Source organism: Anas acuta, chromosome W (genome assembly GCF_963932015.1).
Source record: "Anas acuta chromosome W, bAnaAcu1.1, whole genome shotgun sequence".
Classification (NCBI taxonomy): domain Eukaryota; kingdom Metazoa; phylum Chordata; class Aves; order Anseriformes; family Anatidae; genus Anas; species Anas acuta.
Window position 1 is genome coordinate 27,523,783 of NC_089016.1, and position 16,657 is coordinate 27,540,439.

Consider the following 16,657-nt stretch of genomic DNA (forward strand, 5'->3'; position numbering starts at 1 on the left):
TCTGTAAAGGTATTTCACTTTTAGGGTTGGTTTGTATTAGTGCCAGGCTTAACACATTTATTAGTTGTTCTTCTCCTATCCTTAATTCCATTTTCCTTTTTTTCGAAGATAATTTCTGCTTCTAATTGTTCTAACAGATCTCAACCTAATAGAGATTTTGGAGATCCAGATAGATATAAAAACCTATGTATCCCCATTTGTTTCCTGTTATAAATGAGGTCTGAATTTTGTAATATTTATAAAACAAATATTTCTAAAAGGTATATAAAAGGCAAGTAAACAGCGCTGGGTGTGCAGGGAGTCTACACTCCACCAACACGCACACACAAACATCAAACGTTCTAAATACATGTATACAGAACATTGCTTTACATAATAACCCGAGTATGCCTATACATACATACAATCAGGATAGGTAACAAACAATCCTTTGAGTTCCATAACTTAACAGTCCCCATTCTGCCAGCCTGTTCCTCTTCACTTCTTTTTCCTGCTTCTGTACTTCTGTACCGATGTAACTTCATAGTGTTGCTTTTTTTTTTTTTTTTTTTTTTTTTTTTTAAAAGCAGGCTCCCCTCTAATACCCTTCTCTCCACAGCAGTTCTTTTCAAAACAACTGTTTAATTAGTCAAACAACTTTGAATGTAACAACAACAGAAAACACCCAGAAACATCCATGCCTTAACGGCTGGAGAACAAGAAACCACCTGGAGAACAAGAAACCCCAGACTGCATGGAGTCTCCCGAATCACCCTTCTTTGTTAATATCAACCATTTTCTCGACACGAATTACCACTCCATATATAACATTTCCCCAACTTGTATTTCAAAGGTTCACAAAAATAAGCCTTTTCGGTTACACCCTTTTACGTTAACATAATCATTCCGTAAAGGCATTAATGCTTGATTTAGAACTGAATACGTTGCCCCATATCAATAAGAAATTTCACTTCCATTCCTCCCCTATCTTCATTATAATCAGTGGAGGATCCGCTAGGGTAGATTCCCCAGGTCCCCGTTATTCCTGTTGAAATCAGGGACCAACGATTACCCTAGAAAAAGGCTAGTCAATTTGTCCTCCGAAGCCAGGTCCAAACCGTTTTGTTTTATTTATTTATTTATTTATTTTCATTACATTTCAGAGTTGGTCCAAAAATTCCATAGGGGTTTCTTTTAGACCTTGTTGGAAGCATATTCTCAATTCCCAATTCATCCATATTTTAGTATTTACTTAGCCGTTCATAATTTTAGGGATGATTAGGGTCTCAGTGGGGTCGGTCAGGGGAATGCAGTTGTTCACAGTTCCCTGAGCGGTCCCATCGGTAATCTGAGCTCGCACATGAACTCAGGTTGTTTTAAGAGTTAACTGCTTTTCTGTTTCCATAACAACTCTCTCTCGGACCCATCATGATCCATTTGCCCCAAAGGGCTAACACCCATGATTTTAAGATCTCTGCCTAGAGCAGAGGCAGAACTATTAACATTCCTACATCCTCTTTCCCTGCTCATTCAACTTCAAACACCTTTAACACTTTCAACAACCCTTTTAACACTTCCTTTATCTTTCTCCAGCCTGTACTTCTCTAATGCCAACATCAAAGGCTCAGTCAGGGGCCAACTTAATTCCGTACCTTTTCCCACCAAGATGCTGAAACAACATCAGTATACAACATTTCATCCTATTCTCCTTCTCAAAACCAACATTAACTGTAGCAAAACATTAGAGTTTAAAGTTCCATTTAGGGGCCACTTTTCTCCACATTCCAGCTTATAAAGCGGCCACCATTGATTACAATATTTTATCAATGTTTTCCTGTTCACACTTCCACCGGCAGATCCTCCAATATCCTTCCAGTGACTCAAAACACATCCTAACGCACTTTTCTTAGGAATTTCACTGCTTACTCGCCCCCCCATTTTCCAGTTTACACTTTCAGAATACACGTGTTACTTACAAAAGCGTATCACAAAAACGTATCACTCACAAAATTACAGGCACGCAATATCTTTCAGTAGCGATGTCACAAAGCTACTATTACCAGCAATATTGCTAAAATCACAATAACAATAGTCAGAGTCAAATTCCACATGCGATAAGTCAGAAAACTGAACTGTGTAACACCATAACGATATCTTTCTTATAACAATGCAACGAACCTACTATTACCACCAGAAAAATAGCCAAAATCACAGTAACAATAACCAGAGTTAAATACCATACTCCATGAGTCAGAAAACCGAAATAAACAACACAATTCCAGATGGACCTTAAAGCGAGCTCTTTCCTTAAGGTCCCCAAATATACTTATGGTGCTTACCACAAAGTATATACCAAACACTGCCTCGCAGAAGATCACCTTCTGACTTACAGACAGTTCCAGATACAGATGGACCTCAAGGTCCCCAGATATACTTGTGGTACTAACCACAAAGTATATACCAAACACTGTCCTGCAGAAGTCACCTTCCGACTTACTGGACAGTCCCAGATGACCGGTCTACCAGAAAACCAAACCAGAATAAAGAATATACTCACTTACAATGATGGGGTCCTTGTCTGCCTCCGCAGTGATCCGGTGAGTCGAGGAGTCCCTCCGGGAAATCCCGGGGGTACCCTAGGGAGTCCTGTCCCCAGCGGGTCCTGCGGACCGGCAGAGAGGTCGTCCCATCTGGGGTGCCAGATTGATTCAAAGATCGAAGCCGAAATTCCTTTAAGTGGTATATTCTTTATTGCAGCGCTGGATGCACGGGGGATCTCTCCGCCTATCGTGCATACCCAAAGCGGAAAGCAGTCTTGAATTTATACAATCAGTCTATCAATATTCTACAAGCGCCTATACATATGCATTACCTATCCCCGCCTTCCCTCGCTTCTCATGCTAATTAGCCTTTTGGCACCTTGCGCCTGCGTAGAGCCTCCCAAAAATTGTGGGCAGGGGTCTTTGGGACGTGGGCAGGGGTCTTTGGGAGGAAGACCCCGAGTCTTCCTCACAGTGTACTTTTCACCTTTGGTCAGGAATCTGCTGAATTGGCACGTTTCTTAATTGCGAGAACTGGTTGTTGCCAATTCTTCCGTTTGTTGTATCTTTATAATGAATTCCAATGTCCAGTTTTGAGATTTATAGTCCTTACATTTGTTTCTCTGTCCGTCTGCCGCTTCCTTATCATGAGTTCCAGTGTCTTGTTTCGAGATATACAGTCCATGTCTGGGGATTGTCCTTGCCTCCCCAATACCTCCTTAATCAAAAGGAACCCTTTAGTGTGGAAGAAAGTGAGTATGCGCACCTCTGGATAAATTCAGATACGAGTATGCATCTATATCCTCTAAAAGAAAAAGGAGGGCGGGATAAAAAGAGAAAGGACTTAGAAGTCCTGACACCGACACCGCCCTATATTCCACCGCCTGCACCAACGGCTCCCATCCTTAATGGACTCCCCGAATTAGCTAATCTAGGAGAATAGGAATCGGATCATGAAACACAGGGGCTGGTAACCAGAAGCAGGGCAAGAAATCCGAAATCTGCTTTAATGGAGGGATTATATCCCCTACGAGAAATAGCAGTGGGGGGACCCTAGCCAGGAATGGAGTATGTGGCCATCCCCATTAACTCCGGGGATGTCTGGGATTTTAAGAAAAGGACAGGAGGAGGGTAAGCGATCTTTAATGGCAACTGGCATAATGTTTGCAGCTGCTGAGGAATAATTCTAACTGGAATAATAACTGTACATTGTATATTGTATATATAAAAGCCCGGGCATTTTTGTTATTCTTTTATACATATGTTAATATGTAAATATGTAAAGATAAGAACTGCCATTGAGGTGTATGTCTAAGGGAACAAAATTTGCCCAGGCATATTATCGGCTCATCAGGTTTAAATGTCCTCAGTGTAATTGTCAACAGGCAGTTAATTTACAGTGGTCTGATTTTATTTGTGTATCTGTATATTGTGGATTTTGGAGGGATTGGGATTGACTAGTAAAGAGCTTCTAGGAAAACAGTGGAATATTAACCACTGTAGATTACAATAGGAAAAGTTCAAAGCAAAGAAATCCCGAGGAAAAGCCCTCTAGGATGTATACTGTGAGAAACACTCTGTAGCCAATAACTTAGGCTCAGGCGAGGATCTCAGTGAAGTAGTAATTTATTCACGATTGCAATGGCGGGCGCCCCACAAGCAGGAGAGAGCGCATCTACTAGTTCCAAAACACAGTTTATATACCTTTTGATGGCAGGACCCTCCCCTGTTTCCCCACTGAGTGGGTAATCCAGGTTCACAATCTATCTGATGCTTCACAAACAATGCATGGCCTTCAGTTGCCGGCCTGTTAAATTTCAAATTTCTTTTGACATTTTTACTGCTTGAAGTGGTAATGTTTCTTCACTTATCTGACTTGACTTGATACCGTGATTTTCACCTAATTGTCCTAAGGAGTCTGGTTGTCTGCATTTTACTAGGTCGCCTGCTAAACTTTCTTATCACTGTAAGCATATCTCAGTACCACATTCTCTCCTTCTAAACAATGTAACTCGGCAAAAACAACATTTCTATTCCCACAATACTAACACATTGGAGGGATATAGTGGGGTGAGAGGGTACAGAAAGTAAAAGAACTCTTATCAAATATTGTAATCAATGGTGGCCACTTTATAAACTAGAGGATGGAGCGGAGTGGCCCCTAAATGGAACTATTAATTATAACACCATATTACAGTCAATGTTGTTTTTGTGGAAAGAAGGAAAATGGGATGAAATATGGTATATTGATTGATATGTTGTTTCAGTATCTTGGAGGGAAAAGGTATGGAATTAAGTTGGACTCTGACTGAGCCTTTGGTGCTGGTATTAGAAAAGTACAGGCTGGAGAAAGATAAAGGAAGGGTTAAAAGGGTTGCTGAAGGTGTTAAAGGTGTGGCGTGTAGTATTTAACAGAGCTGTTTGAAATTGAATGAGCAGGGAAAGGTGATGTAGGCATTATCTAAGTAACAGTCGAGAAGTTTTGGTATATTTGCATATTTGCTGTGGTGTTTGTTCAGTTTCCCAAGCATCGGGGAGGGGGGAACAGCCTGCTCCACCAGGGGCCTCTCCAGCGGCCGCAGGGGGGCTTCGGCTCCAGCGCCTGGAGCGCCTCCTCCCCCTCCTTCTGCACTGACTTTGGTGTCTGCGGGGGGGTTTCTCGCTCTCCCAACTGCTGTTGAGCAGCAGGTTTTTGTTTGTTTCTTTGTTTGTTTGTTTTCGTGGATGTGCTCTCACAGAGGCAGGGACTGTGTTGCTATGGCTTGGCTTTGGGCAGCAGTGGGCCCCTTTAGGGCCAGATGAAATTGTCCCTTATCTGCCACGGGGAGGTTTCTTTTTTTTTTTTTTTTTTTTTTTTTTTTTCTTTCATGGGGGCTGCCACTGCAGTTTCCCACCCCCACACCCCTCACACCCCACGAACCTTGCCATCAAACCCAATACACTGGGGAACAGCTAGGTCATTACTGACTTATGAAGTATCAAGGATTAAATTAACTAATGAAACCCTAAATGTGATGGGGGTAGAAGGGACTGGGATAACAGTGCCACTTTTGGGGAATACCAAGCTGAGACCAGGGGATAAAATGATCACTGGACAATTATTGTATGTATCCAAGGCGGAGACTAACTTGTTGGGAAGGGATTTGATGATTAAATTGGGCATTCAACTAGTAAATTGTTAGACTGGAATAACAGTGTTATTAATGGAGTGCTCCCTGGCCCTGAGAGCAAACATACATGTATATTCACCTCTGACTGGAAAGACCCTGAAATGGGGGCGGAAGCAACAATATAGGTGGACAATTTTACCTCAGGGGTTTATAGGGCCGCCTATCTATTTGGGTAAATTCTAAAAAAGATTTTGGAGCAATTACAACCTCCCAAGGAGGTATTAATGTTACAAATATGTGGATCATTTTAAGGAAAATGGATACTCCCTGATGGGAGAGAAATGCTGAATAAAGTGATAATGAGGCAAATATTAACTGTTTTACATCAAAAGAGTCATTGGGAGGTGCAAGCAATATGTGATGTTGTTCTAAGAAAGCATGTCTGTGTAGGAATATATACTTTAGGGAAGCGCACACGCAGAGGATGTACCATATGTCAAAAGGTAAATAAAAAGGTCTTCTGTAACCTATCTAGAGGGGGACGGGAGCCAGGGCTTTGACCTTTCCAAAGTATACAGGTAGACTTTACTGAGTTACTTGTTTGTCCTAATTGACCACATGACTGAATGGGTGTAAAGCTTTACTGCAAGGATTAAAGCAGGTGATTAAGGAGGTATTGGGGAGGCATCGGGGAGGCAAGGACAATCCCCAGACATGGACTGTATATCTCGAAACAAGACACTGGAACTCATGATAAGGAAGCAGCAGACGGACAGAGAAACAAATGTAAGGACTATAAATCTCAAAATTGGACATTGGAATTCATTATAAAGATACAACAAACGGAAGAATTGGCAACAACCAGCTCTCGCAATTAAGAAACGTGCCAATTCAGCAGATTCCTGACAAAAGGTGAAAAGTACACTGTGAGGAAGACTCGGGGTCTTCCTCCCAAAGACCCCTGCCCACGTCCCAAAGACCCCTGCCCACAATTCTTGGAAGGCTCTATGCAGGCGCAAGGTGCCAAAAGGCTAATTAGCATGAGAAGCGAGGGAAGGCGGGGATAGGTAATGCATATGTATAGGCGCTTGTAGAATATTGATAGACTGATTGTATAAATTCAAGACTGCTTTCCGCTTTGGGTATGCACGATAGGTGGAGAGATCCCCCGTGCATCCAGCGCTGCAATAAAGAATATACCACTTAAAGGAATTTCGGCTTCGATCTTTGAATCACAGGCCTTAGAGATTGAGTGGGATTTTCACAGCCCCTGGCACCCCTCTTCTTCTGGAAAGGTAGAGCGAATGAATGGTGAAATTAAGAAACAACTAACAAAACTTATGCTGGAAGCTAAGGCTTCTTGGGTAAAATGCTTACCCCTTGCACTGTTAAACATATGGACGCAGCCCAGAACTGATGTAGGAATTTCTCCTTTTGAAATGCTATATGGTATGCCCTATGACTTGGAATTGCCACTTGATCACCCTCAATTCTAATTAAGACTTGGAAAGAGACTTTTTTTAACACCACGATGGGGAAGGCCCCTATGTTGTTTTGCTTACTACAGAAACAGCCCTTTGGACTGCGGAGAAAGGATGGACACATGCCAGCCGCGTTAAAGGACCCATTTGTGACGAGAAGTGGGAGATCTCTCCAGGAAACAAGGACTTGAAGCTCACATTGCGACGAACTCGATAGGTACCGTGGGTTAAGGTAGAGGCTCTCCCCTGAAGAACACTACTGCTGCCGAGAAGAACTAAAACCTCGTAGTTGGCTGCAACCCAACTGACGAGTGAGGCAGAGGAGTGAATAAGTGGGGAAAGAAATGGGCCTCAGCCATTCCTATCGGTATTTGGGGGTTCTCGCAGTGATTTCATCCTGCATAGCGACTCAACACCACCCCCACCAACCTTTTAAATGGACTTTAAGTCGATTTGAAGATCAACAGGTTATTGCAACCCAGATAACATCAGGGGGGGCCAAGCTTTACTTCTACACTATGTCAGCTGATCTCGAGGCCCCGATGCTGGGAATATATGGGATTTTATTTCTGCCCAAGTTCTAACCCGGGAAAGGGGTACTGTAAATGCCTGAACGTGTATTATTGTGCATACCGGGGGTGTGAAACCATTGCTACAGACTGTATACTCGGGGCTGCTCGGGATAAATTCTTACAAGTGGGATATGGGCTGCAAGGTTGTAACCGACAATTGGATCCCCGTTACAGGTGGCGAGGGCATGGTATAGGGTATACAGGAACCTTCCACAGAAATAAGGAAATATGCAAGGTTCTATATATAAATATAACAAACTCGGATGATACTAGCTGGGTACTAGGAAAAATGTCAGATTTTACAAACACGGAATAGATAGGGGAGGACTCATACTAATAAAGAAGGAAAAACCCGAGACTTCCAAGGTAGTCGGGCCTAATAAAGAGTTATTAGGGGAAGGTTTGGTTGTCCAGACTGTAAAGATACCTGGGACTGCCCAACCTACTACAGTGTTTTCTAATAAGTCGACAGAGTTATCCTTTCCCACACTGTTTCCAAGCATTGTGAAAAAAGAAAGGGGTTGTACCCGAGAGTAGTATGTGGAAAGTTATAAATGCTAGTTTCCAGGTACTAAATCAAACTAATCCTGAGATAACTGAAGGGTGCTGGCTATGTGTAAGTGTTAAGCCCCCATATTATGAAGCTATAGGAGATATGGGGAGGTCTGAATATTCAAATGAGTCAAATCCTTCCAAGTGCAGTTGGGGTCAGGAAATCGGGATAACTTTGACTCAAGTTACGAGAAAAGGTAGATGTATTGGCACAGTTCCAAGAGATAAAAATGATCTGTGCCATGCCACTGAAAAAAATGGACCAAACACATAAATGGTTAATTCCTGCAAATAACACTAGGTGGGTATGTTCATTGTTGGGAGTCACTCCTTGCCTATCTTTAAAATTGTTTAGCACATCTCATGATTTTTGTGTACAAGTGGTCATTATACCAAGGATTCTATACCACACTGAAGAGTATATGTATACCCATCACATAGTGGCTGAATACCATCTGGTAAAGAGGTAGCCTATTACGGCTGTCACCTTAGCCACTTTAATGGCCCTCGGGGCTGCAGGTACAGGAACTGGAATTGCTTCCCTGATAAAACAAAGCCAGGAATTTACTTCTCTACGCATTGCCATAGATGAGGATCTGGCCCATATAGAGCAATCAATAACAGCTCTGGAAAAACTGGTTAGGTCATTATCCGAAGTGGTACTCCAAAACCGTAGAGGGTTGGATTTGATTTTCTTACAACAAGGAGGACTGTGTGCAGCCCTACGTGAATAATGTTGTGTATATGCAGATCATACTGGTGTGGTAAGAGATACAATGACTAAATTGCGGGAAGGATTAGAAAAACGCAAAAGAGAAAATGAGGCTCGTCAGAATTGGTATGAATCCTGGTTTAATTACTCACCTTGGCTTACTACCCTGCTATCAACCATAGCGGGGCCCTTGTTGTTACTTATATTAGCACTGACTTTTGGACCATGTATATTCAATCGAGTAATCACAATCGTGAAAAGCCGATTAGAGGCAGCTCATCTTATGCTTGTGCATGCTGAGTATGAATCTCTTGAGCAGGAGAAGGACAATGCAGAAACTTTGATGCTCAGCAAGCAAATATTGCAAAAATTCAATGAACAAAATATGTTAGAAAAAGAAAAGGGGGGGATTGTGATAAATTAGTGGGGGTTTGTTCATTGTCTTTGAGGAATTTGGAGAATCTGCTGAGGAGATGAGGTTGTACAATTTAATGGCCTTGATAAGGGGGAGGATTAAGCAAGCAGATAGCAGGGGGGGGTGTAGGGTAAACATCCTTGAGTGAAACCAGACTCTGTGAAATTCCTTACCACAAGACATCCTTTTTGCCGCTTCACTACTCCCACCTGAACATGAAGCAGAGGAACAACGACCCCCCTCTCAACAATAGACTGTGCAGCCTCAGCCAGTTCAACAAGTCCTGATAAGCCGGAATTGGACTGCTATAAAACAGCAACCCTGGAAAGGGAAGTTGCGTGCTGTTGCGGAGCGGAGACTCCCCAGCCGCCCAGCGCTGTTTTGCTTGTGCCTGCTTACTTGATTAATAAAATAATTTCAATAGACCAGAAAATTGTGTGGTCTAATTTATAACAGGGGTGACCCCCCCCACCCCGTACTGCCAAGCACTTCACCGTGCAAGGGGTACCGTACACCAAATTTCCCAAGACTCTTCCTTTCTCTCCCTTATCTCACGCTTCCTCTGTCTCCGGCCATGCCCCTTGTGGAGCTACGGAACCCCAGATCAAGTCTCCACACTCCGTGTAAAAAGTACATCTCAATCACACATCACACAGAGTTTCACCTGACCCCCAAGGCAATACTTAATATTTCTTACCTTGGTCTGTGCACAGAGTTACTGGATCAATTCTTAAACCCGGAGTGCCTACCTTCTTCCTTTCCCCGCTACCTCACAGATCCTGCCTCTTTAATCAGTCTCGGGCCCTCTGTCAGCACTCCGCAGAACTGCCAGCATTGATGCACAGGACCACTGAAATCAGAGGGGTATGCCTTCCTGCTGCTGCGGCAGTGGGGCTCCCCAGTAGGTGACTGGATTCCAGACAAACCCCCAAATTGTGAGAAACTCTCTGTAGCCAATAACATAGGCTCAGGCGAGGATCTCAGTGAAGTAGTAATTTATTCGCAATTGCAATGGCAGGCATCCTACAAGCAGGACCGTGCCTACTAGTCACACAGTATGGGTTATATACTTTTTTTTCTTGATGACTGGGACCTTCCCCTGTTTCCCCATTGACTGGGTAATCCAGGTTCACAATCTATCCGATGCTTCACAGACAATGCATGGCCTTCAGTTGCCGGCCTGTTAAATTTCAAATTTCTTTTGATTTTTTTTACTGTTTAAAGTGGTAATGTTTCTTCACTTGTCTGAGTTGACTTGATACCGTGATATTCACCTAATTGTTCTAAGGAGTATGGTTGTCTGCATTTTACAAGGTCATCTGTTAAGCTTTCTTATAACTGCAAGCATAATCTCAATACCACATTCCTTCCCTTTAAACAACGTAACTCTGTGCAAAAACAACATTTTTGTTCCCACAGCAAGGTGTCCCAGGCCTTGGAGATGTTTGTTGGGAATTGGCATACAGGACGTGGACATGTGCCCGTGGAACAATTGTTCGATCTGAGCTTGCTTTAAGCAACCAGGGGTAGGCCTTAGAAAATCTCATGGCCTGCTGTAGCTGAGCAAACCAAGCTACCAGAGTAACTGTAAGAAGCTCCCACGGCAATGACTCCCACATCGCCCAATTAAGGAACTCAGAAAAATACTGTTACCAGCAGCTGGCTTCAAGGACAAGGTTTACATGACTGCTAATCACAAGGGGTTCTTTTCTTGCAGGTGGGGTTGTTTTCTTGTAACTGTTTGTCTGAGTGCTTTTGACCAATGATCTTGTGTGAGACACTGTCCGCCCCTGTTAAGTTCACTATAAAAGTTAGGCTATTCGGGCAATAAAATGAAGCTTGCTGATCACTCATATTGAGTGCGCTTGTCTTCCTTCCGTCGACAACAAATGGCGCCTGAACAGGGACCTGGACACCGCTGGCGGTGAACCTGTGCCACGGTTGGACGGAATACGGGTACCGGTCCTGCAACGCAGCCCAGGAGGTGAAAGGGACGAGAATCCCTGCACCCGCGGTCTGGAAGGTGAAAGGGACGTGGAGTCCCCGCACCCAGGAGCACCTATAGAGGGTCCCGCCAGGTTTCGCAAAGGTCTCGCAAAGGTTGCAACGGTGCTGACATAAATAAAGGTATGGAGAGACAAGCGGCGTATGATTTGCTCAAATGCTTTTTAGAAAAGCGGAGCATGCAGGGTATAGACTGCAAAAAGGATTTACCAGGATTATTAGCATATGGAGTAGCGCAGGGTTGTTTTATCAATCCTGATACAGTTTTTGAACAGAGTGGCGTAAATTTGGGGACAAATTGTTTGATGAAGTTATTAATGAAAATAAGGCTGCTAAAAAATTATTGAAGCCTTGGAGAGCAGTCACTAATGCTTTAGCTATACACCAGGCTGAGCAGAGAGTCGCTGCTGCCGCTACAGAGCGACTGGGATTGCACGGAAGAGCTGGTAGTGTTAACCTTCAACAGGGAGGGATGGAGGGAGCTGGGGATTGCCCACTGCCGCCTTCAGTGAGAACGATAACGCTGCCTCAGGGGGCTACGGAGCAATGGGAGCCTCCCCCCCCCTCAGTCACCGCCACGAGCAGCGTTGCGCTCCGAGCTCCGCGGAATCGAACGGCAGCCGACTCTCACCGTGTGGCGAGTCGGCACAGAGCAGAGGGACGGACATCAGGACCCTGCAGCCTGTCTGACGTAACCATGGAAGCAGCGGCGGCTGTGCTGCTTCTCTCTGGCATTCTTTTTATAAGAGGTTTACCTTGCAATGCAAAAGGGATACTAACTGGAGTGTTAATAATTGTATGTGTTATTCTTAAATGTCCAGGTATTTTGTGTTGGAAGTATTTGTGTAAGGGTAAGGTTTTAAAACAAAGTGTTGCAAGTCACTTCACGAGGAACACAAAGAGAGACAATACTTGTTTGTTTGCTTATCATTCTAAATTATATTCTTGTGAATGAGATTGTGGTATGATTGAGATTGAGATGTGCCAGAGGCCTCTGGGTGTGCAAGTGTGCTGTGTGTGTGCGAGTGTGCTGTGTACTGTGTTAGTGAGAGCGCATTTATTGCCATAGTGCAGGCTGAAATCATAGGAAATTAGTGCCGGTCGAGCAAAATCATGTTTCACAAGTATGGAGTCATTGTGTGAAGTAGCCACTTGGAGAAACTTAAGGGAATGTACCGTTTAAACCTTTTGATCATAATGAGTCAATTCACAAATTCATTACTTTCCTGAAAGAGCACATGAGAAAGATTCAATATGGTATCAATCCTTTCAATCAATGGTTCACTGATTTGTTTGAAACAATGCATAGATGGTTACTGGGATTAGTCAAAGAGGGATTAAGGATTCTGTTCGCTGTGGTGTCAATCATCATTGTATGTAGTATTGTGATAAATGTGGTTAAAGGGTTACTTGCAAAAATGTTATAAAATGTTATAGAGATTTTGAAGTGGTGCCGGAAACAGGTACCCAGTGGATCACTGCAAAGTGGACTGAAGCAGCTTTAGAATCTGCACACACCGAAGACGACCATGAAGAGGTCCCTGATAATCATTCTGACAATGATGTGGGCTGTGACACCTCAAGGACTGTCAAGAACAGCCTTCGATCACCATCAAGTGATTAGGTTTAAGTGTGTTACTATTAAGTTGTGTTACTTACTATTAAATTGTGTTACCATTAAGTGCTTACAGTAATTGTAGTGTTATTAGGGTTAAGTTGTGTAGTTGTGTTATGTTATGTATTCGACATCTGATGAAACACCAAGTACTGCTTGTACAAAAAGAAAAAGGGGGAATTGTTGGGAATTGGCATACAGGACGTAGACATGTGCCCGTGGAACAATTGTTCGATCTGAGCTGCCTTAAGCAACCAGGAGTAGGCCTTAGAAAATCTCAATGATCTTGTGTCCGCCCCTGTTAAGTTCACTATAAAAGTTAGGCTATTCGGGCAATAAAATGAAGCTTGCTGATCACTCATATTGAGTGTGTGAGAAACACTCTGTAGCCAATAACTTAGGCTCAGGCGAGGATCTCAGTGAAGTAGTAATTTATTCGCGATTGCAATGGCGGGCGCCCCACAAGCAGGAGAGAGCGCATCTACTAGTTCCAAAACACAGTTTATATACCTTTTGATGGCAGGACCCTCCCCTGTTTCCCCACTGAGTGGGTAATCCAGGTTCACAATCTATCTGATGCTTCACAAACAATGCATGGCCTTCAGTTGCCGGCCTGTTAAATTTCAAATTTCTTTTGACATTTTTACTGTTTGAAGTGGTAATGTTTCTTCACTTATCTGACTTGACTTGACACCGTGATTTTCACCTAATTGTCCTAAGGAGACTGGTTGTCTGCATTTTACTAGGTCGCCTGCTAAACTTTCTTATCACTGTAAGCATATCTCAGTACCACATTCCCTCCTTCTAAACAATGTAACTCTGCAAAAACAACATTTCTATTCCCACAATTCCCCCCTTTTCTTTTTTTATAAACTGTTGATTTTTGCAAAACCTTTCTCTAAGGTGCAATTTGATAGACTTCTTCTTCTTTGCTTTCTTTGCTTTCCATCTCCTCATTATCACCTTATCTGAGTAAGGTGGTGGCTCCATGGTCATTTGTTTCAATAGTGCGGTTTCAGTTAACCCCTGTACTAGTCCTCTTACACAGAGGATAATGCAGCAACCAATGGCTGTCAAAACTCCTACAACTACGATCAATGTTGCAAATATGCCTATTTTTTTTTTTTATTTTATTTTTTTTTTCTGCCAATTCACTGGCAAGGGTGGTAAGCCCTTGCAATGCTCTTGTTACCGAGCCATCTGGGACACTATTGTTGGGTATAAGATTGCAACAATGGTTGCTCAGTATTACACACACAAACACACCTCCTTCCTCTGCGAGCATCATATCTAATGCTATCCTGTTTTCCCAAGCCATTTTGCTGATGGCATCTAGTTGTTCAGTGATTCCTCTCATCGCATCCTTGGTATAATTGATGAATCTCTGCTGATTATAATAGAAATAATTAATCCAATCCACATTTTTATTGATTGTTACCCACCAGAACAGTGACTCAAACCCTGCAGCAATTTGATTTCTGGCTTTATGTTCATCTGCAACTCCTCTAGGTACCCCAATAGAATCTATGTATACTCTATCATCAAATGATATTCCTAAGCCTCTTTTACTTCCTCTGGGTATTTGTGATGTTTCTCTTTCAAATGCCAGGGTGAAGGGTATAGCTAATTGAACAAGTGCACAAGTGCCTTCCCAATTAGATGGTAGGGTGGACCGTAAGATCTTCCCTCCACCGTACCACCAGAGATCTGCCCTGGGGATCTCTAGTCTTGAGCAGTTTCCCATCAAGTCCTTGGTAGCACAAGGCAAATTCTCGTAGATGCCAGGTAGCACTCACACCCTGCCGTGAGAGGCAAGCTGTATGGTTACCTATAGCTGTAGAGAATGCAGGGGGAACCGTGATACTGTTATCATGCAAGGAACAGCAAAGAGAGACTTACAGGCCTCATTTCCCCAGGCAGTCTTTTCTTGGTACAATGCAATCATACATCGCATCCCTTGGGAGTCTTTGGTCCACCCCCATGGGAAAGGCACTATCTGGGCAATCGGTCATCCCGAGGCACAAGCATAGCAGTAGCTACGGTTGAGACTCTGGACGGTATATTTGACCCATTCTATCCAGGCATTCACATCCCCATACCTTGTTTGAACTGACACATTTCAGAGGGCTTCCTGTTTTCTCTCCTGTTTTCTCCTTGAGTTTCTCCCTTTCTCTGATGGCAATAGAGGATTGTTTCCATACAGCTATTCTCAATCTGGCTGTTGGGTCTCTCCCAGTTATTTGTTCTCTCTGCTCAATTGTCGTTGGGCATTTAGATCTCCACAAGCTAACACCTCACAAACATCAAACGTGACAGAATGTGGTACATAACCCTCTGTCACAGTCACCCATATTTTGATGGGGTATCCTGTTTTTGCTATTATCTGGTCATGCCTTTTGCAAGTTGCCAATTGACCAAGGCCTTCTCTGAGGCCTAGAATCACTAAAAACAAAATTAGTAATCAATTTTTCCCTGTCATTATTTTTAAACCTTAGGTTTCCAAATAATTATCGATATAAAAAATAAGATGTACACTACAACTATAACAACCCCCCCCTTGGGAGCACTGCATTTCGCTATAGGTCTGTTCTTTCTTTCAATCACAAGTCACAGTCGTTAGTTACCTGTGAAAATAAAGGTTAGTTTACAATTGTAAGCTCTTATCCTGCTCAGAGTCCACTATGAGATTTTTCTATTCAATTTCAACTTCCAACAAGTCTTTTGTAGGAACAGCTTCCCAGGTACTAGCGTCGACGGATGCCTTCACTCGAGTATAGTGAGTCCAACCTTTTTCCGCAGTTCTTATGGCTGTTTCAGTGGTTAGTAATTGTCCTTCCCATTCAGGCCGGAGTTGACTCTTTCCAGGTCCAAATCAGGACCCAGTTTCCTGGGTGATGGTGGTGAATGGGGAATTCCAAAGGTGGGGTTTGAGCCAACAACCCACAGGTCCTGAGAAATGACAAAGAAGAGGACAAACCCAGAATACAGTTCTTAAGAAAACTCTCTTGTTTTGAATTGTGGTATCTCATCCCTTCTGCCCAGATAGGGCAATCCAAACAGCATCTCATATGGTGAAATTCCTATATCCTTTCTTGGTGCTGTTTGAACCTGTAGGAGTAAGCATTTTACCCAAGGAAGTTGGGTTTCTAACACTAGTTTAGTTAATTGCTTCTTTAATGTCTGATTCATTCGCTCCACCTTCCCAGAAGAGGAGGGGTACCAGGGGCTGTGAAAATCCCACTCAATCTCTAAGGCCTGCTTTAACCCTTGCAGTAAAGCTTTACACCCATCCAGTCACGTGGTCAATTAGGACAAACAAGTAACTCAGTAAAGTTTACCTGTATACTTTGGAAAGGTCAAACCCCTGGCTCCCGTCCCCCTCTAGATGGGTTACAGAAGACCTTTTTATTTACCTTTTGACATATGGTACATCCTCTACATATGTGCTTCCCTAAAGTGTATATTCCTACACAGACATACTTTCTTATCACATATTGCTTGCACCTCCCAATGACTCTTCTGATGTAAAACAGTTAATATTTGCCTCATTATCACTTTATTCAGCATTTCTCTCCCATCAGGGAGTATCGATTTTCCTTCAGACTTCATGGCTCCTGATTCCTTAAAAAAAATCTTTCTTTTAAAACTTTTTAGTTCTTTCTTAATTTTCAACAATT

The 16,657-nt window shown here is 43.0% G+C and overlaps 2 protein-coding genes across 2 annotated transcripts in view; one reads left to right on the forward strand and one right to left on the reverse strand.

Moving 5' to 3' along the window:
• Nucleotides 1-16,657, forward strand: part of LOC137846711 (uncharacterized) — a 420,446-nt gene that overhangs the window by 372,819 nt on the left and 30,970 nt on the right. The gene's annotated exons all lie outside the window — the stretch shown is intronic.
• DYM (dymeclin) overlaps nucleotides 13,395-16,657 on the reverse strand; it is a 432,971-nt gene continuing 429,708 nt past the window's right edge. Inside the window, exon 15 of the mRNA XM_068664801.1 lies at nucleotides 13,395-15,929. Coding sequence (XP_068520902.1) covers nucleotides 15,821-15,929 — 109 coding nt within the window. The 3' untranslated portion in view covers nucleotides 13,395-15,820. The remainder of the gene's footprint in view (nucleotides 15,930-16,657) is intronic.